General features: G+C 36.1%; 1 protein-coding gene across 6 annotated transcripts in view; it reads left to right on the top strand.

Annotated features, from left to right (window-relative positions):
* The window catches only part of MYO6 (myosin VI), a 154,197-nt gene that overhangs the window by 39,790 nt on the left and 96,499 nt on the right, over positions 1-17,908 (top strand). For all 6 annotated transcript variants that reach the window (XM_013056278.2, XM_004752792.3, XM_004752791.3 and 3 more), the window contains exon 2: positions 15,378-15,519. In XM_013056278.2, coding sequence (XP_012911732.1) covers positions 15,403-15,519 — 117 coding nt within the window. In that variant the 5' untranslated portion in view covers positions 15,378-15,402. The remainder of the gene's footprint in view (positions 1-15,377; positions 15,520-17,908) is intronic.

The raw sequence follows: 17,908 nt of genomic DNA, 5'->3' as shown, positions 1-17,908 counted from the left end.
ATTAAAATAGCCCTTATGCCTTGATTTTTGCGTTTTTTTGGGCCTAAGTTTGTGTTCTCAGTTGGAGAAAATACAAGGAAAGAGAGGGTGGTTTAGATGGACTTTGTCCACTTTATAGTGCTTAGAGACATCGCACAGCACTTAATTCTTGAGTACTTCTTTCTAGCCTCTACCACCTGCCCTCCCCCGCCCCAAAATAATTAGTTGGAATTCTTTTAATGACAATGGGAGATAATGTTGTAATTTTAGCGATTTTTAGGATTTTATTTCTACATGTGCTTCTGTTTTGTTTTGTTTTAGAAAAAAGTGTGCTTTTGTTTTTTGTTTAGGATGAGAAATACAATTTTTATTTTTTTGGTGCTATGCCTGACATCATAATAGGAATTCAGTACATCCTCACAGGATGTATTTGTAATAATGCTACTTCATGGTGCAGAGCCCCTTGAAATTTCACTTTCCCCAAACAGTTCCCCCATAAATATGTGACATGTGCTTAAGATATTAAATTTTGTAGGAAGACTTATTGTTAAAGTACTTATAGAGTCTCATCATTCTATTACTGCTTGAGGGTTAGTATTTGTCATCACAAGAGAAGTATATAGTTCTTCATAAAAGTGAGAAGAACTAAAATCAAGTAAATCTGTATTTTCTATAGGAGCTATTTTAGAATGGATTTGTCAGAGAATTAGCATTTTAGTGTTCTGATGGTTGCCTTTTCTGCTGGTGGTTGGTAGTTGAGAAAGAAAAATTGTTCCTAAAGTTCCTAAGTATTTTTCAGTTTATTCTTTCAAAGTGAGTGAAATTAGTGTTATCCCCAGAGACTAGAAAATATTATTAGATAACATATGGTTCACTATGAGGCTTTTACCCATTTATGCTAGGATATCTGGTTGAGGACTAATTCTGTGAAAAAGATTTATTGATTCTATTACATTAAGTTGACTTTTTTTTTTTTTTAAGACTTTATTTATTTATTTGACAGAGAGAAATCACAAGTAGGTAGAGAGGCAGGCAGAGAGAGAGAGAGGAGGAAGCAGGCTCCCTGCTGAGCAGAGAGCCCGATGCGGGACTCGATCCCAGGACCCTGAGATCATGACCTGAGCCGAAGGCAGCGGCTTAACCACTGAGCCACCGCAGCGGCTTAACCACTGAGCCACCCAGGCGCCCGACTTTTTTTTTTTTTTTTAACTCAAATGTCTGGAGGAATCTGCAATATTTGCTCTATGACTAATTAAAAGTTAAAATTTATGCCCTCTTGTAAAACTGCTTCCTAAAAGCCTTTCTCATTATTTAAGAACATTTAATCAGAGACCCACCTCAGTATATAATGAACTTTTGGAAAGTTCTCCTGTGAAGTGAGAATGCCTAGCTAAGAATGGACATTGGCCTTCTTTTCCTTAGATTGTTGTTTGCTTAATATTTAGTTATATAAGAAAAGTGACATCAGGCCTTACTTTAACCAAAGAAAATTCGGAATTGGTATGAAGCTGAATGAATTTGAATGGATTAACACTACCATTTATAAATGTGTACCATGGTTAGGTATGTTGCCTAACAAAATCAAGAGCAGTCAGGACCTGGGAACTGCTTAAGAAGTACTAAGATTCCTATCTCAAGGGCCTTCAAGTATAAGTGGATCTCCTTAATCCATTTTCAGTATTTCAAAAAGCCTGATGGAAGGTTTATATTTGCTGTGATGGAGGTGGTGTAGGCCAGCTGAGCTGCTGTTTTTTTGCTTTTGGTTTTTTGCTTCACTGTAGTAACACTAGCTATTTTATAGGTGACAGAGCTATAAAATTAATTTGTCAGTTTAACAGATGTCTGTTTTGTGCCAAGCACTGTTTTTAGGCTTCTACATTCATAGCAGTGAATTTTTTTAAAAAGCCTCTGGGTTCAAGAAGCTTGTACTCTAAATAAGTAAATAATATATGTCAGATGTTAAGGGCTGTAGGAAAAACAAAGTAGGCAAGGGTGTTAGGGTGTGCTGATTTTGAGTAGATGGATGGGGTTGCTATTTTATGAAAGGTGGTGTATGACGCCTCCTTGATAAGATAATAGAGCAAAGACTTAAAGAAGATAGGGAGCGAAGTTTACTGGTATCTTTTAGGCAGAGGTATTGAATGAGTAAGTGCCAGAGTCCTGAAATGGATGCATGCCTAGTGCATTCAAGGAATAGCAAGGAGACCATCATGAATCAAGTAGAGTGAGTAAAAAGGGGAGTGGGGGGAGACTACACCAGAATGCTTATGAGCAGGGGATACAATTTGTGAAGAATCTTGTGGGCCACTGTGAAAAGTTGGGCTTTTATGTGAGTGAGATGGGAGGCACTGGAGAATGTTGAGCAGAGAGTACCACATAATTTATGTTATAAAAGGATCAAACTGCCATACTGAGCACTGACTCTGTGTAGGCAACAGAGGAAGCAGGAAAGACAGCTGCAAGTTACGACAGTACTTTTGGTGAAAGCCAGTGTTGACTAGGAACAGGGTGGAGCTGGTTGCACTGGTGAGACCTGGTCGGAATCTAGCTATAATTGAAAGAGCCAACAGGATTTGTCAAAGGATTTGATGTAGGAAGGGAGAGAGGAGAGTTGAGGATGACATCAAAATTTTTGGCGTGTGTAAGAGTAAGGATGAAATTGTCATTTTGTGAGAGAAGAAGAGGTCTATAAAAGGAGTAATTTGAAAGGAGAGACGGTAGGTCATTTTAGAATATGATAACTTTGAGATGGCTGTTGGTTTCCTAAGTAGTGATATTAAGTAGGCTATGAACTCTATAGATATCTGGAATTCAGTGGAGAGGTGTTACCTGAGGATAGAAATTTGGGCATTATTAACATGTGGGTAATGTTTAAATATTTGACTAGACAAGAAAGCAAGGGGATGAGAATGGAGAGACAAACACAGTCCAAGGATTAAGCCTTGGACTTTCCTGATGTTGAAGAGGTAAGGGGGATCCCAGCCAAAGGAGACCAGACTTTTTTTTTTGACAGATAGCTTTGTAGATATGATCATCAAAGCAAGCTATAGTGTGGGATTCAAAATAATTAATTAAATTTACATTTAAAAGAAATTCAAGGGCGTCTGGGTGGCTCAGTGCGTTAAGCCTCTGCCTTCGGCTCAGGCCATGATCCCAGGGTCCTGGGATCGAGCCCTGCATCAGGCTCTCTGCTCAGCAGGGAGCCTGCTTCTCCGTCTCTCTCTGCCTGCCTCTGCCTACTTGTGATCTCCGTCTGTCAAATAAATAAATAAAATCTTAAAAGAAAATAAATCTAGCACTAAGTACAAAACTGAGTAACTTCTAGGTGTAATCATTGGGCAATATACAAGATTAGTCATAGGGTATGGAAAATCTGAATCACCTGGGATAAATTAGTATCTTGCTATTCTGGTATTTCACCCTCTGTAAAAGAAATTTTGGGGTTCTGAAATAAACTGAGATATTTAGTTTCTGAGAATATAGGACTTTCTCTAGAATGATCTACATTTTGACCAGGTTATCTTAGTATAGATTATCTCCATATTATTGTTATTATTTTTAATTTCAACTCAGACCTTTTATTGTTATTGTTGGCATTCAGCCGTGCAATCTGTATAACTTTTTAAAAAATTTTACTAGACAAAGACTTTTTTAAAATTTAAATTCAGTTAATTAACATATAGTGTATTATTAGTTTCAGAGGTAGAGTTCAATGATTCATCAGTCTTATATAATATCTAGGGCTCATTACATCATTTCCCCTCCTTATGTCCATCACCCAATTACCCTATTTCCCGCATCCCCCCTCCCCTCCAGCAACCCTCTTTGTTTCCTCTGATTAAGAGTCTCTGTCTCTCTGATTTCATCTTGATTTATTTTTCCCTCTCTTTTCCTATGACCCTCTGTTTTTTTTTTCTTAAATTGCACATATGAGGCAGATCATTTGGTAATTGTCTTTCTCTGGTTGACTTATTTCTCTAAGCCTAATAGCATTTAGTTTCATCTAGGTCATTGCAAATGGCAAAATTTCAATTTTATTGATGGCTGAGTAGTACTCTATTGTGCCTTTTGTATCCATTCATCTGTTGGGGACATTGGAGCTCTTTCCATAGTTTGGTTATTATGGATATTGCTGCTATAAACATTGGGGTGTAGGTGCCCCTTCAGATCACTACATTTGTATCTTTGGAGTAGTTACCTAGTAGTGTATTTGCTGGGTTGTAGGATAGCTCATTTTCAACTTTTGAGGAACCTCCCTGCTGTTTTCCAGAGTGACTGCATCAGTTTGCATTCCCACTAACTGTGTTGGAGGGTTCCCCTTTTGTCAAATCCTTGGTAACACCCGTCATTTCCTGAGTTGTTAATTTTAGCCATTCTGACTGGTATGAGGTGATATCTTATTGTGGTTTTTGATTTGTATTTCCTGACGCCAAATGATGTTGAGCATTTTTTTCATGCATCTTTTGGCCATGTAAGTGTCTTCTTTGTATAAATATCTGTTCATACCTTCTGCCCATTTCTTGATTGGGTTATTCTTTGGGTGTTGTGTTTGATAAGTTCTTTATAGATTTTGGATACTAGGCCTTTATATGATAAGACATTTGTAAATATCTTCCCCCATTCTGTTGGTTATCTTTTGGTTTTGTTGACTATTCCCTTTGCTTTTCAAAAGCTTTCTATCTTGAAGAAGTCCCAGTAATTCATTTTTGCCTTTATTTCCCTTGCCTTTGGAGACATGTCTAACAAGAAGTTGCTGCAGCTGAGGTCAGAGAGGTTGCTGCCTGTGTTCTCCTCTAGGATTTTGCTGGATTCCTGTCTCACATTTAGGTCTTTTATCCATTTTTGAGTCTAATTTTGTGTATGGTATAGAAAATGGTCCAGTAATATTCTTCTGCATGTGTCTGTCCAATTTTCCCAACACCATTTGTTGACGAGACTTTCGTTTTTCCATTGGATATTCTTTCCTGCTTTGTTGAAGATTAGTTGGCCATAGAGTTGAGGGTCAGTTTCTACATTCTCTGTTCTGTTCCATTGATCTGTATGTTTTTTTTTTTTTTTTTTTTTTTTGCCAGTAACATACTTCTTGATGATTACAGCTTTGTAATAGAGCTTGAAGTCCAGCATTTTGATGCCACTAGCATTGCTTTTCTTTATCAGAGCATTCCTCTGGCTATTCAGGGTCTTTTCTGGTTCCATACAAATTTTAGGACTTTTTGTTAAAGCTCTGTGAGGAAAGTTGATGGCATTTTGATAGAGGTTGCATTAAATGTATAGATTGTTCTAGGTAGCATAGATGTTTTGACAGTATTTTTTCTTCCAGTCCATGAGTGTGGGATGTTTTTCCATTTCTTTTTGTCTCCTTCAGTTTCTTTCATGAGTGTTCTATAGTTTTCTGAGTTCTGATCCCATGCCTCTTCAGTTAGGTTTATTCTTAGGTATCTTACGGTTTGGGGTGCAACTGGAAATGGGATTGACTTCTTAATTTCTCTTTCTTCTGTCTCATTCTTGGTGTTTAGAAATACAACTGGTTTCTGTGCATTGGTTTCATATCCTGCCACTTTGCTGAGTTTCTGTATGAGTTCTAGCAATTTTGGGGTGGAGTCTTTTGGACTTTCCACATAGAGTATCATGTCATCTGCAAAGAGTGAGAGTTGGACTTCTTTGCCATTCGGATGCCTTCCATTTCTTTTCTTTTCTTTTTTTTTTTTTTTAAAGATTTTATTTATTTTATTTGACAGATAGAGATCACAAGTAGGCAGAGAGGCAGGCAGAGAGAGAGGGAGGAGGAAGCAGGCTCCCTGCCAAGCAGACAGCCCAACGCGGGGCTCGATCCCAGGACCCCGGGATCATGACCTAAGCTGAAGGCAGAGGCTTTAACCCACTGAGCCATGCAGGAGCCCCCTTCCATTTCTTTTTGTTGTCTGATTGCTGAGGCTAGGACTTCTAGTACTATGTTGAATAGCAGTGGTGATCGTGGACATCTCTGGCGTGTTCCTGACCTTAGCAGAAAAGCTCTCAGTTTTTCCCCATTGAGAATGATATTTGCTGTCGGCTTTTTGTGTATGGCTTTTATGATATTGAGGTATATTCCCTTTATCCCTATACTGTGAAGAGTTTTAGTCAAGAAAGGATGCTGTACTTTGTCAAATGCTTTTTCTGCATTTATTGGGAGGATTATATGGTTCTTGTCCCTTGTTTTATTAATATATTGTAATATATTTATTAATATATGTTATTAATATATTTTATCACATTGATTGATCTTGCAGCCCTGGTGAATAATCCTTTTAATGTACTGTTGGATCCTATTGGCAAGTCTATCTTAGTGAGAATTTTTGCATCTGTGTTCATCAAGGATATTGGTTTGTAATTCTCCTTATTAGTGGGGGATCTTTGGTTTTGGGATCAAGGTAATGCTGGCCTCATAGAAAGAGATTGGAAGTTTTCCTTCCATTTCTGTGTTTTGAAACAACTTTAGAAGAATAGCTATTAATTCTTATTTTAATGTTTTATGGAATTCCCCTGGGAAGCCATCTGGCCCTGTACTCTTGTTTGTTGGGAGATTTTTGATAACTCCTTCAATTTCCTTGCTAGTTATGTGTCCATTCAGGTCTTCTCTTCCTGTTTCAGTTTTGGTAGTTTATACATTCCTAGGAATGCATCCATTTCTTCCATATTGCCTAATTTGTTGGCATATAGTTGCTCAAAATAAGTTCTTATAGTTGTTTGTATTTCTTTGTTGGTTGTGATCTCTGTTTTTTCATTCATGATTTTATTGATTTGGGTCCTTTCTCTTCTTTTGGTAAGTCTGGCCAGGGGTTTATTGATCTTATTATAATTCTTTCAAAGAATCAGCTCCTAGTTTTGTTGATCTGTTCTACTGTTCTTCTGGTTTCTATTTCATTGATTTCCGCTCTGATCTTTATTAATTCTCTTCTGCTGGGTTTAGGCTTTATTTGCTGTCCTTTCTCCAGCTCCTTTAGGTGCGAGATTAGGTTGTGTATTTGAGACCTTTCTTGTTTTTTCAGAAATTAAAATCATTTTGTAAATATTTTTAATACTTAATAACCATATAATGAAGTTACCAATAAAATACTAGCTTTTATTTTTTTAACCCTCTTTTTTTGGTTGGCAAGTTAATTTTAGCTGTACCAGTTAAGTTGAAGTTAGCCTTGGTGTTCTGAGTCTATTTCTAAGAATCACATGGTCATAGACTTAGCTTTAAATATTAATCAGTACATTGGGCTTTCTGAGGCTTATTTGGAAGTATAGTATAACTGTACACAGGATCATGGCTAAGATCAGTTGGACCTACTACTATTAAAACCAGAAAGAGTGTCATAGCTGACCTAGACATTTTTTACTTTTTTTTTTTTTTTAAAGATTTTATTTATTTGACAGAAGGAACACATGCAGGGGGAGTGGCAGACAAAGGGGAAAGGAGAAGCAGACTCCCCCCTAGCAATGAGCCCAATGTGGGACTTGATATGGAGCTCGATCCCAGGACCCTGGGATCATGACCTGGGCTGAAGACAGATGCTTAACTGAGTCACCTAGATGCCCCAACATTTCTTGTCTTTTTAGATGTAGACTGAGAAACAGAGCTTTTATTTTTTCAACAATATCTAAAGCTGAAACAGTGGTTGGGTTTTTATAGGGCTTGATAAATATTTACTTAAAAAACGAGTGCATATCAGGCTTCTTAATTATATTTAGGTAGGTTTTAGATCTTATTATCTTGATATGGTTTCTGATTTTTTAAATTATATTTTTAAAAAGATTTTATTTATTTGAGAGAGCACATAAGTGGGCAGAGAGAGAGAGAGAGGGAGAAGCAGACTCCCCACTAGGCAGGGAGCACAACCTGGGGCTCTATCCCAGGACCTTAGGATCATGATCTGAGCTGAAGACAGCCTCTTAACCAACTGAGCCACCCAGGCATCCCTCTCATTTAATTAATTAATTAATTAATTAGTTAACTGATTAATTTGACTGTGCCACTCCAGTGCTCTTAGGTACCCCTCTTTATTTTGTTTTATTTTATTATTTTTACTTATTTATTTGTGCCACCCCAGTGCCCCTAAAAATATTTTAATCAGAGAAATGCAATGAAAAAAGAAAAATATCATTTGGAGAAATAAACAATAGCAGGAGAGTGGAGTGATTTAATCTGGCCTCATAAAATATATTTGTTCTTACATCCTTTTCCCTCAAAGGTTATTATTATAATTTTTTAAAGTTTATTTGACAGAGAAAGAGCAGAACGAGGGGGGAGCAGCTGAGGGAGAAGCAGGCTCCCCGCTGTACCCCTCTTATTTTATTTCTTTGTCATGAGTTTGGACTTTGTGGTAGGTATTTTATCCCCCTTGTTAATGAATGGTCATTGCTGATAAAACCAAGGTAATAACAATTTTCAGTACTGATGTTTAATGAATGTGTTATCCAGTATTACAGCAATCATATAATTCCTATACTTCGTACAATTAGCAGAACAAGATTAACTTGGAAATGTTTTCTAGGAAGGTCTTTTCAAAGGTAATTTAGTGACTAGATGGAACCCTGCTGAAGTATTTTGGAGAATTTTGTTGTATAAGGAAGTTCTTATGGAACTGAAGTGCTCAATGAAAGATTGCACTAGGTACACACAGAATACACCAACCATAGCCAGCTGTTACCTTGTGCCCTGTTTTTTCACAATATTTGCACACCAGAGAAGCTAATAACCTTCAGGATATACTGATATAGAGGAGAGTAGCTGCCAGTTTAAAGCTTGTGTGCCAAAGGTGCGCATAACATTCTTTTGACCAGAGAGGCCAGAGCCTGGCCAGATGAAAGAGTAGCAGATTTAATACATCTATGCCACTTTCTTACCCCCAAGTAGAATGTAAGATCCTGGAGGGCAGGGGTTTATGCCTGTTTTATTTACTGCATTATTCCAGCTGGTTATTTTCCTATTAGAAAACTGCATGAGGACGGCATACCTGGCTGGCTCAGTTAGTGGAGCATGTGACTCTTGATCTCCAGGTTGTGAGTTCAAACATCACATTTGGGTGTAGGGATAACTTAAAAAAGAAAAAAGAAAGCTGTACAAGGCCAGATTGTGTCTCTTTTTGCTCACCATTATATCTCTACCAGTTAGCAGTATGTAATACATAATAGGAGACTAAGTAATTAATTCATGGAATAAATTATGTAGAAGGCAGACTTATAAAGGTTCTGCACACTTTGCTTAATGCTCCTTTCTTCCTTTATGATATCTTATTCTGGCTCTTTTAGCCGAGCTCTAAATTACCTTTAGTTAGTACTCAATTCCTAATACCCTAGACAATAAAATATAAGGCATTGTTATGAATCATAGCTATGGTATTTGAGGTGTAATCTTTGAAGGTAAAGGAGTAGGTAATGGCTCATGTTTTGTGGTATGGGCCTACCCTTTCTGCTTGTGGCCCAGAGTTTTTATTGTGATTATCACTGGAATTGTTGAGAAGGAAGAACATGGATGTATTTTGTTTGTTACTGTAACCTTTAATATGTCTGATCCCCAGGGAGACTTCTGGTGCTACGCTTCTGACCTTTAAACAAAGAATAAATGAAAAGTTAGCATAATGCCTCTGGAAGGCTACAGATTTCCTTCTGTAGATTAATAAGTGCTTCTGTAGATTACAGTTGACCCTTGACAACATGGGGGGATGGAGTACTGACACCACCCCAAGAATTGGACATCTGCTTATAACTTTAGACTCCCCCCCCCCCAACTTTATTGATAGGGAAACTGCAAGAGATCACTTTTTACTGTAATACAATTTGTATTGTACTGTAATACAATTTGTCTAATTTTCATACTGAAGAAATGAATTGCTCACTGAGAGATGATTAGTGTCACATGGTATTTTAAGTGGATACTTGCAACACTCGAGCTTACTGCAATAGCAACAGGAGGTGGTTATGAAGTTATTATCATAGTACAGCATGCACTATAGTTAATTTTATGTAGCTATGATTCAGTACTGTCTATGGTTCTCTCAGCTGTGAATGGTATCTTGTATGGTCTGTGTTTGTGCAAATTTTTATAAATTCTAACTTTATATTTACATATATTTAATGGTATCAAGTGATAAATTAGTTTAAATGCATGTTATTCAATGGTCAACTGTACTTCTATAGATTACTGTAATGCTTACTTAAAAAAATATGATTGTCAATTAAGTTCTAAAAACTAGGTAATTTTTAGTTGATGACGGCATATTGTAAAATATTTTCTCTAAAAATCTTAAGGAATTTCAAATTTGCTAACCTAACTCTAATGATACATATATGTGATCAGGCTTTAATGTGTTTAAGGTTTCCAGTATAATTGCACTGGGAATTGAGATGTCTTTTTAAAATTTCCTTTGTAGTTTCTTTTTAAGTATTCTTCATAAGCAAACATGCTTTAATAAGTGTGAATGCTGATTGCATGGGTTTTTTCTGAATGGTTTTCTGGGAACAAATAATAACATGTCTAAAAAAATTTTGTCTTTTGTGGGTTGAATAAATTGGACTTCATTGTTAAGGGATAATTTGTTATAGGTAGGATTCTAAAAACCATTAAGTGAAACTTTATTTAAAAAGAGATTTATTCTAATATAAATTATGTACTAGGTAGAAAATAATATTTAATTTAATAGGGGAGGATATGAAGTATCCACAGTTTCTCCAGACACAAATACATAATCGGTACAGAGTTAGAGTAAGACAAGTTTAGATGAGAATCTAGGCCAACTTCATGAGGTCCAAGGTCAGTAGATACCTTTGATGATAGTGCTCAACACGGCTGTTTCTTGGGTCATACTGTGCCAGTTTAGGCTGCTTGTTTGCCTAAGTACAGGGCTCTAAGTTGGAAATAATTTTCCTTTGGAATTTTATCAGCATTGCTTTGTTGACTTCCTGCTTCAGTATTGCTGACGTCATTTTGATTTATGATCCTTCGGATATGGTCCATGTTTTTTTCTTCTGATATCTCTAGATATGTGTAACATCTTCTCTTTATTTCTGGTGATCTGAATTTGACGTGCTGTCTTTATGTGCTTGTGTTTGTGTGTATTTGTGTGTGTGTGTGTGTTTCCCAGTTATTGAATTGAGGACTTAATGGGCATTTTGGCTAAACTCTAAAAAATCATGCCTTTCAGTTCAGTTTCTTTGGATATTTTAATTTTCTCCCTTCTGTTTTTTTAGGGGGGCAGGATGTCTGCTGTTCCTGGTATTTTGATGCTTAATCTCTTTGTCTAATTTTCATATCTTTTTCTTTGCCCCCCTTCTATCTCTTTTTTTCTTCACTTTCTGTAAAATTGTATTAACATTATTTTTTTACCTTCTAGTGAATATTTCATTTCTGCTCTTACATCATTAAAGGAAAATTATTTCAACACTTGTTAAAATAACAGGGAAGACCATTCAGGATTATTGCCATAGGAGTGTATTAGTCTATTTGGTCTGCCATAATAAAATGATATAGATTGGATGCTTTAAAACAACAGAAGTTTATTTTCTCACAGTTCTAGGGGCCGATGGCCTGAGATCAGGATACCAGCATGGTTGAGTTCTAGCAAGGACTCTCTTTTTGGCTTTCAGATGGCCACCATCTTGCTGTTATAATCACATGGCCATTGTGGAGTTGGGGGAGGGATCTGGGATCTCCTTTCCTCTTTTCATAAGCCACTGGGCCTATTGTATCAGGACCTCATCACTTATGATGTCATTAACCTCATTACCTCCTAAAAGCCCTATCTTTAAATATAGTCATATTGGGAGTTAGTATTCACGTATTAAAAAATAAGAATTCTGTGGGAGGAACAACAAAATTAAGTCCCCAGCAATCTATAACAAAGGGTGTTAAAATAGAGAGAGATGGGGCTCAGTTATGAATATAGCAAAGACAGCTGGGGTATATAGCCAATAAGCAGAGTGAGGGGTCAGTGAATACAAAATAACTAAGAGAAAACAGCAAGGATAGGAGATTCTTGAAGGTAGTTCAAGGATTATACGTCAAAGTTAGGGGATGAAAAACTTAACCAGGCATCAAGGGAGAGGGAATTTTTCCAAATTGGCCTATCAGGATTCTTACTAAAACTGGCCTACGTAGACCCAACAAGGATTGGACCAACATGGAAGGCCTAGTGTCATGGCCTTGTCAAGAAGCAGGGTGAGAGTTGCCTAACTAAAGTTTGGTTAAGGAGAGAGTTTTTTTTTTTTAGCATGTGGCAGTGTATATATATATATATATATATATATATATATATATATATGCACACACACACATACACATTCTTAATTGTTCTGGTATTTCTCATTCCAGAGAATGTCTTTTTCAGAGAATAACCTTGAAGCTTCTCTCAGGGTAGTGATGGGAGTGGGGGTGTATTTGCCTAGCAATGTGGAGTATGTGCATGTTAGAGGAAATCTCTTAAACAACTTTCACTTAGTCTTTCTTATGTTAGATTCTCTTTTTTTGGACTTGGTTCTAGAAATTTCTTTGCAGTAGAGTTATTATGTCTTTTGAGATTCAGTGGTATAATTTGGGGTTTCTTCATCTTTCCCTATTCCTGACTTGAGATTCAGCTCTCTCAGGTTTGCTGAGTCAGTTGCCTATTAACCATTTGCTTTCTGACTTCCAAAATACTGTTGCTATTGTCTCCTCTTTGTTTTTTCCCATCCTAGTGGGCTGATTTCTTTTTAAGCAATCAGTTTGCTGTAAATTTAGGAATTTGATGAAGGGGCAACATTAGATATGTGCTTTTAAATCTGTTGTCATAACTGGGAAGTTGCAGCTAATGATTCAGAATGAGAAAGCAATTTGAATAGTTCAAGGGAATTTGCCATTTTTTTTTTTTTTGACTTTGAGGATTTTCCTGTGTTTTTTTTTTTTTCTTTCAGATACTTAATTATTGCTAAGTGGTATTTCATAACTATTCTGTAATTTCTCTCTGTACTTAGAAGAATAGCAAGACTTTTTGTAAAATTTATTGGTGGCTACAAACAACAGATATTGGAGAAAATAAGTGAGAGCAGTATGACACGTATCTGTTGGGTACCATTAGGATGATGATCTCAGTTTTATGTCACTTAATCCTCATAGCAATTCTGTAAGGTAAGTGATATCACTTATGGGTAAGGAAAGATAATGATCAGAGAGATTAAGTAACTTGCTTAAGAGCTAGTCAGCGTTGGAGCTTAGTTTCAAGCTTAGGTTTTTAAGACCTTTCACCTCTTTTTAGTTCACCATCTCCTTTTGCTCTTCAGAACTATGTACACAATTCATTCATTCACTCAGTGACTGTTAACTTGCCTGCTCTGTGTTGGGCCTTGGGAACACAGAGGGGACTAGGTCATGCCTTGATGGAATAGGGATGGACATGATCAGATTTACCTTTCAGTAGGATTTCTGGTGATCCACGCAGATTGACAAGAGTAGCAACAATAGGCAGCTTAAGTTAATTACAGAAGTCCTGGTAAAAGACTGTGTTGGTTTTAACTAGATAACAGAGGCAATATAGAAAAGTGGGTGAAAATGAGATGCCTATTGGAGATAGAATTGACAGGTTTAGGGGAGTGATGTGAATTTGCAGGGAGCTGGAAGAACTGAGGATGACTCCATGTTTGATCTGAATTGAGTGCTGTTGGTGCCCTTACTGATACAAGGAATAACAGGCTGGTGTGGTGGAAGAGAGTAATAATATAATCATAGCAATGTTACATCTTTTAGAGGTACCTGTGGGAAGATGTCCAGTAGGCACATAAACACCTGAGAACTCAACTGAGTGCTGTTAATGGGCTAGAGCAATAAATTTGGGTGTCACTCACCTAAAGATAGTACTTAAAGCCATGGGACTACATAGAATTATTTAGGTAAAGTGTGTAGACATAGGTGTAGTAAGTCTGAAGCAGTGTTACTGATTCACTTCTATGGAGAATCATCATTAAACTTCTTATCTTGGAATTACATATAAACCTAATAGCATTTGCTGTTTGGGAAAAGCAAATCCCACTGTGTAGTCATGTCATAAAAAACATTAACCAACAAGTATACTGAAAACATGTCAGTAGTTCACAGCTTTTTGACTGAACTACGTACTACACGTCCTTGACTTTCATGAGAGAATAGACCTGACAACATTCACATGGGAAATCCCAGATTTGCAAATTCAGCAAAAGAGGAGAGTTTATGGTATGTACATCAACTTTTCTTTAAGTATAGATAAGTAAAGAAAAATAAGTTCCCACTGAGATGCTGAAACTCAAACATCTGGGATCACTTATTAGCCAATTCACTATTACACATTAGTCTCATAGAATCCGAGCTTTTTAAAATTAAAAGTTTTACATTTCATGAACACTTCAGGTTGAATTATAAATGTTAGATATGCTAAGCATGAAAGAAGCTTTATAAGAACACTTGAAAAATTAGAATTTACAATAGGCAAAACCTGGAAGCAATCCCAGTGTCCATCAGTAGGACAGTAGGTAAATAATTGTGGTATAATTGGGCTAGTATATACAACAACATGGTTGAATATCAAAAACATTTTATTGAGTGGAAAAAGCCACATATAAAATCTATAAAATTTCATTTATATGAAGTTCAAGAAAGGGCAAAAACTAATTTATAATGAGACAAACCAGAACATTGAATCCCTATGGAGATTATTGATTGACCATAAGGGAACTGCCAGGGGATGATGGAAATGTTCTATATATTGATTGCCGTGTTTGTTAAATGGGTGTATGCATTTGTCGAAACTCACCAACTTGTATACATAGGATTTGTACATTTCATTGTGTATAAGTTTTACTTCAGTTAAAAAAAAATGTGAGGATACATACAGGGAACCACACTGGTGAGGCATTCCTGTTGTCTCAGATAATCAGGATAAGTTTCTCAGGGGAGGTAGTCTTTCACATGTCTCATTTTTATCCCTCAGGTTTAAGATGACTTTTGTTAAACTCTTAGTTAACTCCACACAATAACAGCTATTCCTAGGACAGCTGTTGAATTTATTGTGTGATTTAGAATACTTGAGGTAATAAAAGGAACTGTTGTTATCAGCTACACTGGGGCATTAAGTAAAAACTGTGACCATTTTTCCCGGTTTTTGGAGTACTACACTCCACTACAGTCACAGTTGAAGGAAGGCAATAGCAGAGCAGGTATTACCTGAGGGTATAGTCTCTGCTTGGTCCTTATCTAAAGGTGGATAAAAGGGGTCAGGGTTGGCAAAATGGAGAGAGGTGGAGATTACTTGTGGCGGGGCTGACATGTGTTTCTGTAAATTGCAACTTACATGTTAGCTTTCTAGAAAGATACGTTATTTATTTTTATTTCCAGAGTTATTCATGTTGTTTTATTTGTTCCTTTCAAACAGGAGATAGTGGATACTCCCTTCAAAAATGGAGGATGGAAAGCCCGTTTGGGCTCCACACCCTACAGATGGATTTCAGATGGGCAATATTGTAGATATTGGCCCTGACAGCTTAACAATTGAACCCTTGAACCAAAAAGGCAAGGTGAGTTTCTCAGCTGAGATTTCAAAATTTGATTTTTTTCTAGAGATATCTTCCTTCTTAATGAAATAGATATTCCTAGCACAGTGTAAGGGAAAGCAATTTTCTGGTAAGTGAGTCTTAATTTTCTAGTGAGTTATTTAATTTATTGTGTAAGTATACATCCCAGGAAAAAAGTGATGTCCTATCATAAAATCAGACAGAAATCTAGTGAGCCTTTTATTATCTCATTCTTAAGATATAGCTATATGATAAAATATGAACAATAACTTTTATTCCTTATACTATTTTGCTAAAGCTCATGTATCTGTGATGTAGTCAAATGTTATAAAACAAAAATATGGGAAGTGAATGGGATTTTATCAAAGTTTTCTTTTTGCTTTAGCTTCTAGATGATTTTTTTTAAAGCTTTTTATTTACTTAAATTTATTAGCGTGGGGTTGGCATAAATATATTTCTAAATTTTTTTTAAAGATTTTTAATTATTTATTTGACAGAGAGAGAGATCACAGGTAGGCAGAGCAGCAGGCAGAGAGAGAGAGAGGGGAAAGCATGCTCCCTACTGAGCAGAGTGCCTGATGTGGGGCTCGATCCTAGGACCCTGATATCATGACCTGAGCCGGAGGCAGTAGCTTTACCCACTGAGCCACCAGGCACCCCTGGAATAAATATATTTCTATTAAATAAAGATAGTTAATTTTTTTTTTAAGATACTTAAGTGTTGCAAACCCATCTATTATTATTAATATTTTCACTATAATGATAGGGTTTTTTTTTTATTATAGTGATAGTTTTTAAAATATAAAAGCGTATTAAATTTTGTCTACATGGCGTCTATTTCTTTTTTCCTTAGACTAGATAGTATTACAAAATGGGAGTTTGGGGAAAATGTGATCAGGAGTCTCTCTGAGTGTTCATGGGGACTGTAAGGTCCGTTTTTGTGGGAGAACTTCACAATTTTTAGTTTAATAAATATTCCTGTTAAACAGATCTTCTGACTAAATTAAACTTGTTGATGTCATTTCTGTTTACTTTAGACTCTGAGACTGTACGTGAATAATTTATATTCTACTGATACATGGTTAACTAATGCCATATGACTGCCATCCTTCTGGGAACCTTAGAAAAACAAGGTGGATCTCTCATGAGGTCTTTTCACAGAGAAAACTATTCTGTTACTGTAAACAACCCAGGAACCTAAATGCATAATATATAATGTGCTGTGTTAGAGGAGGCCAATTAAAGATACTCTGAAGAAAGAAAACACAAAGTGTTTCTAGTTTTTCCTCTTATTAACAAGTACTTATTTGTTCTTACAGTGCTGTACATGTTCAGAGAATGACAGAGTTAAGAAATAAGCACAATTATTTTCATATATTTGAAGTTGTAGGGGAGGGAAAATTTCCTCTATGCTTTCAGGTTTCCGGGTGGACCTAAGAATAAAACTGATATAAGACATGGTATAAAAGCTTACCATTTTTATTACATTTTAATGTGTATATGTGTATGTGTATATCTTCACAAGAGAATGAAGATCCAAAGAGGTGACCCGAGCAGAAAGCTCTTACATTTTTTTGACAAACAATAAATTTGTGGAGAATTGATAAGACAAAGGGGTTTGGGTTAGGGGCAGTACATTGTGAAGAAGGAATTAGGAAGGTAAGAGTTAGTATGACAGAGTTTGTATAGATTTGTCTTGGCCTTGATTTCCTTTCTCTGGTGATAAGAATATCTTCTTTCTGCCTGGTACAGGCAGGGCACTTTTCACATAGGAATTTTATCTCCTGATTTCAAGGATAAAAAGGAGGGTGAGAATGGCTTTTTTGCACTTGCTTCTTCTCAAGAGCTTTTAATTCAAAATTATCAGTATGTCAAAGTAGCATATTTAGGGTTATAGAAATTTAGTGAGCTTTTCAGTATCCTTCAAAAAGTTTTTTTTCATTTTTGTGTAGCATATTTTATAAGGACAGTAAATTGAAGGCTGCAATGAAATGAGAAGTACTATTTCCTAGGTATATTCTGTTGTATATATTTTGTTTTATCCACAGGTGACAAAATAATTCAGTTCAGGCATAGAGGAAACTTTATGAGTATATGCTTTTTCCTATTTTAAATATTTGTGTGCTTTCAACTTTGCCTTATTAGTATTAATCTGTACATACATAGAAGCAATAAAAATATTTCAAATTTAAATTGTGGAGTTAGTTATGAAAACTTTGTGGATCTGTAGTTAATTCTATAAACTAAGAAGCTTCTTTCCATAAACATTTTTTGGAAGTTAACAAGTTCTCAGGGATTGGTTCTAATTTTAATTTTTTCTCTTACTCTCTCATCAGGGTCTTAATAAATTAAAACATGTCATAATAACCATACAGTTGAGAAGATCCATAAG

Source organism: Mustela putorius, unplaced genomic scaffold (assembly GCF_011764305.1).
Source record: "Mustela putorius furo isolate JIRA1106 unplaced genomic scaffold, ASM1176430v1.1 tig00003863_pilon_pilon_pilon, whole genome shotgun sequence".
NCBI lineage: Eukaryota > Metazoa > Chordata > Mammalia > Carnivora > Mustelidae > Mustela > Mustela putorius.
This window is presented reverse-complemented; position numbering and strand designations above follow the sequence as displayed.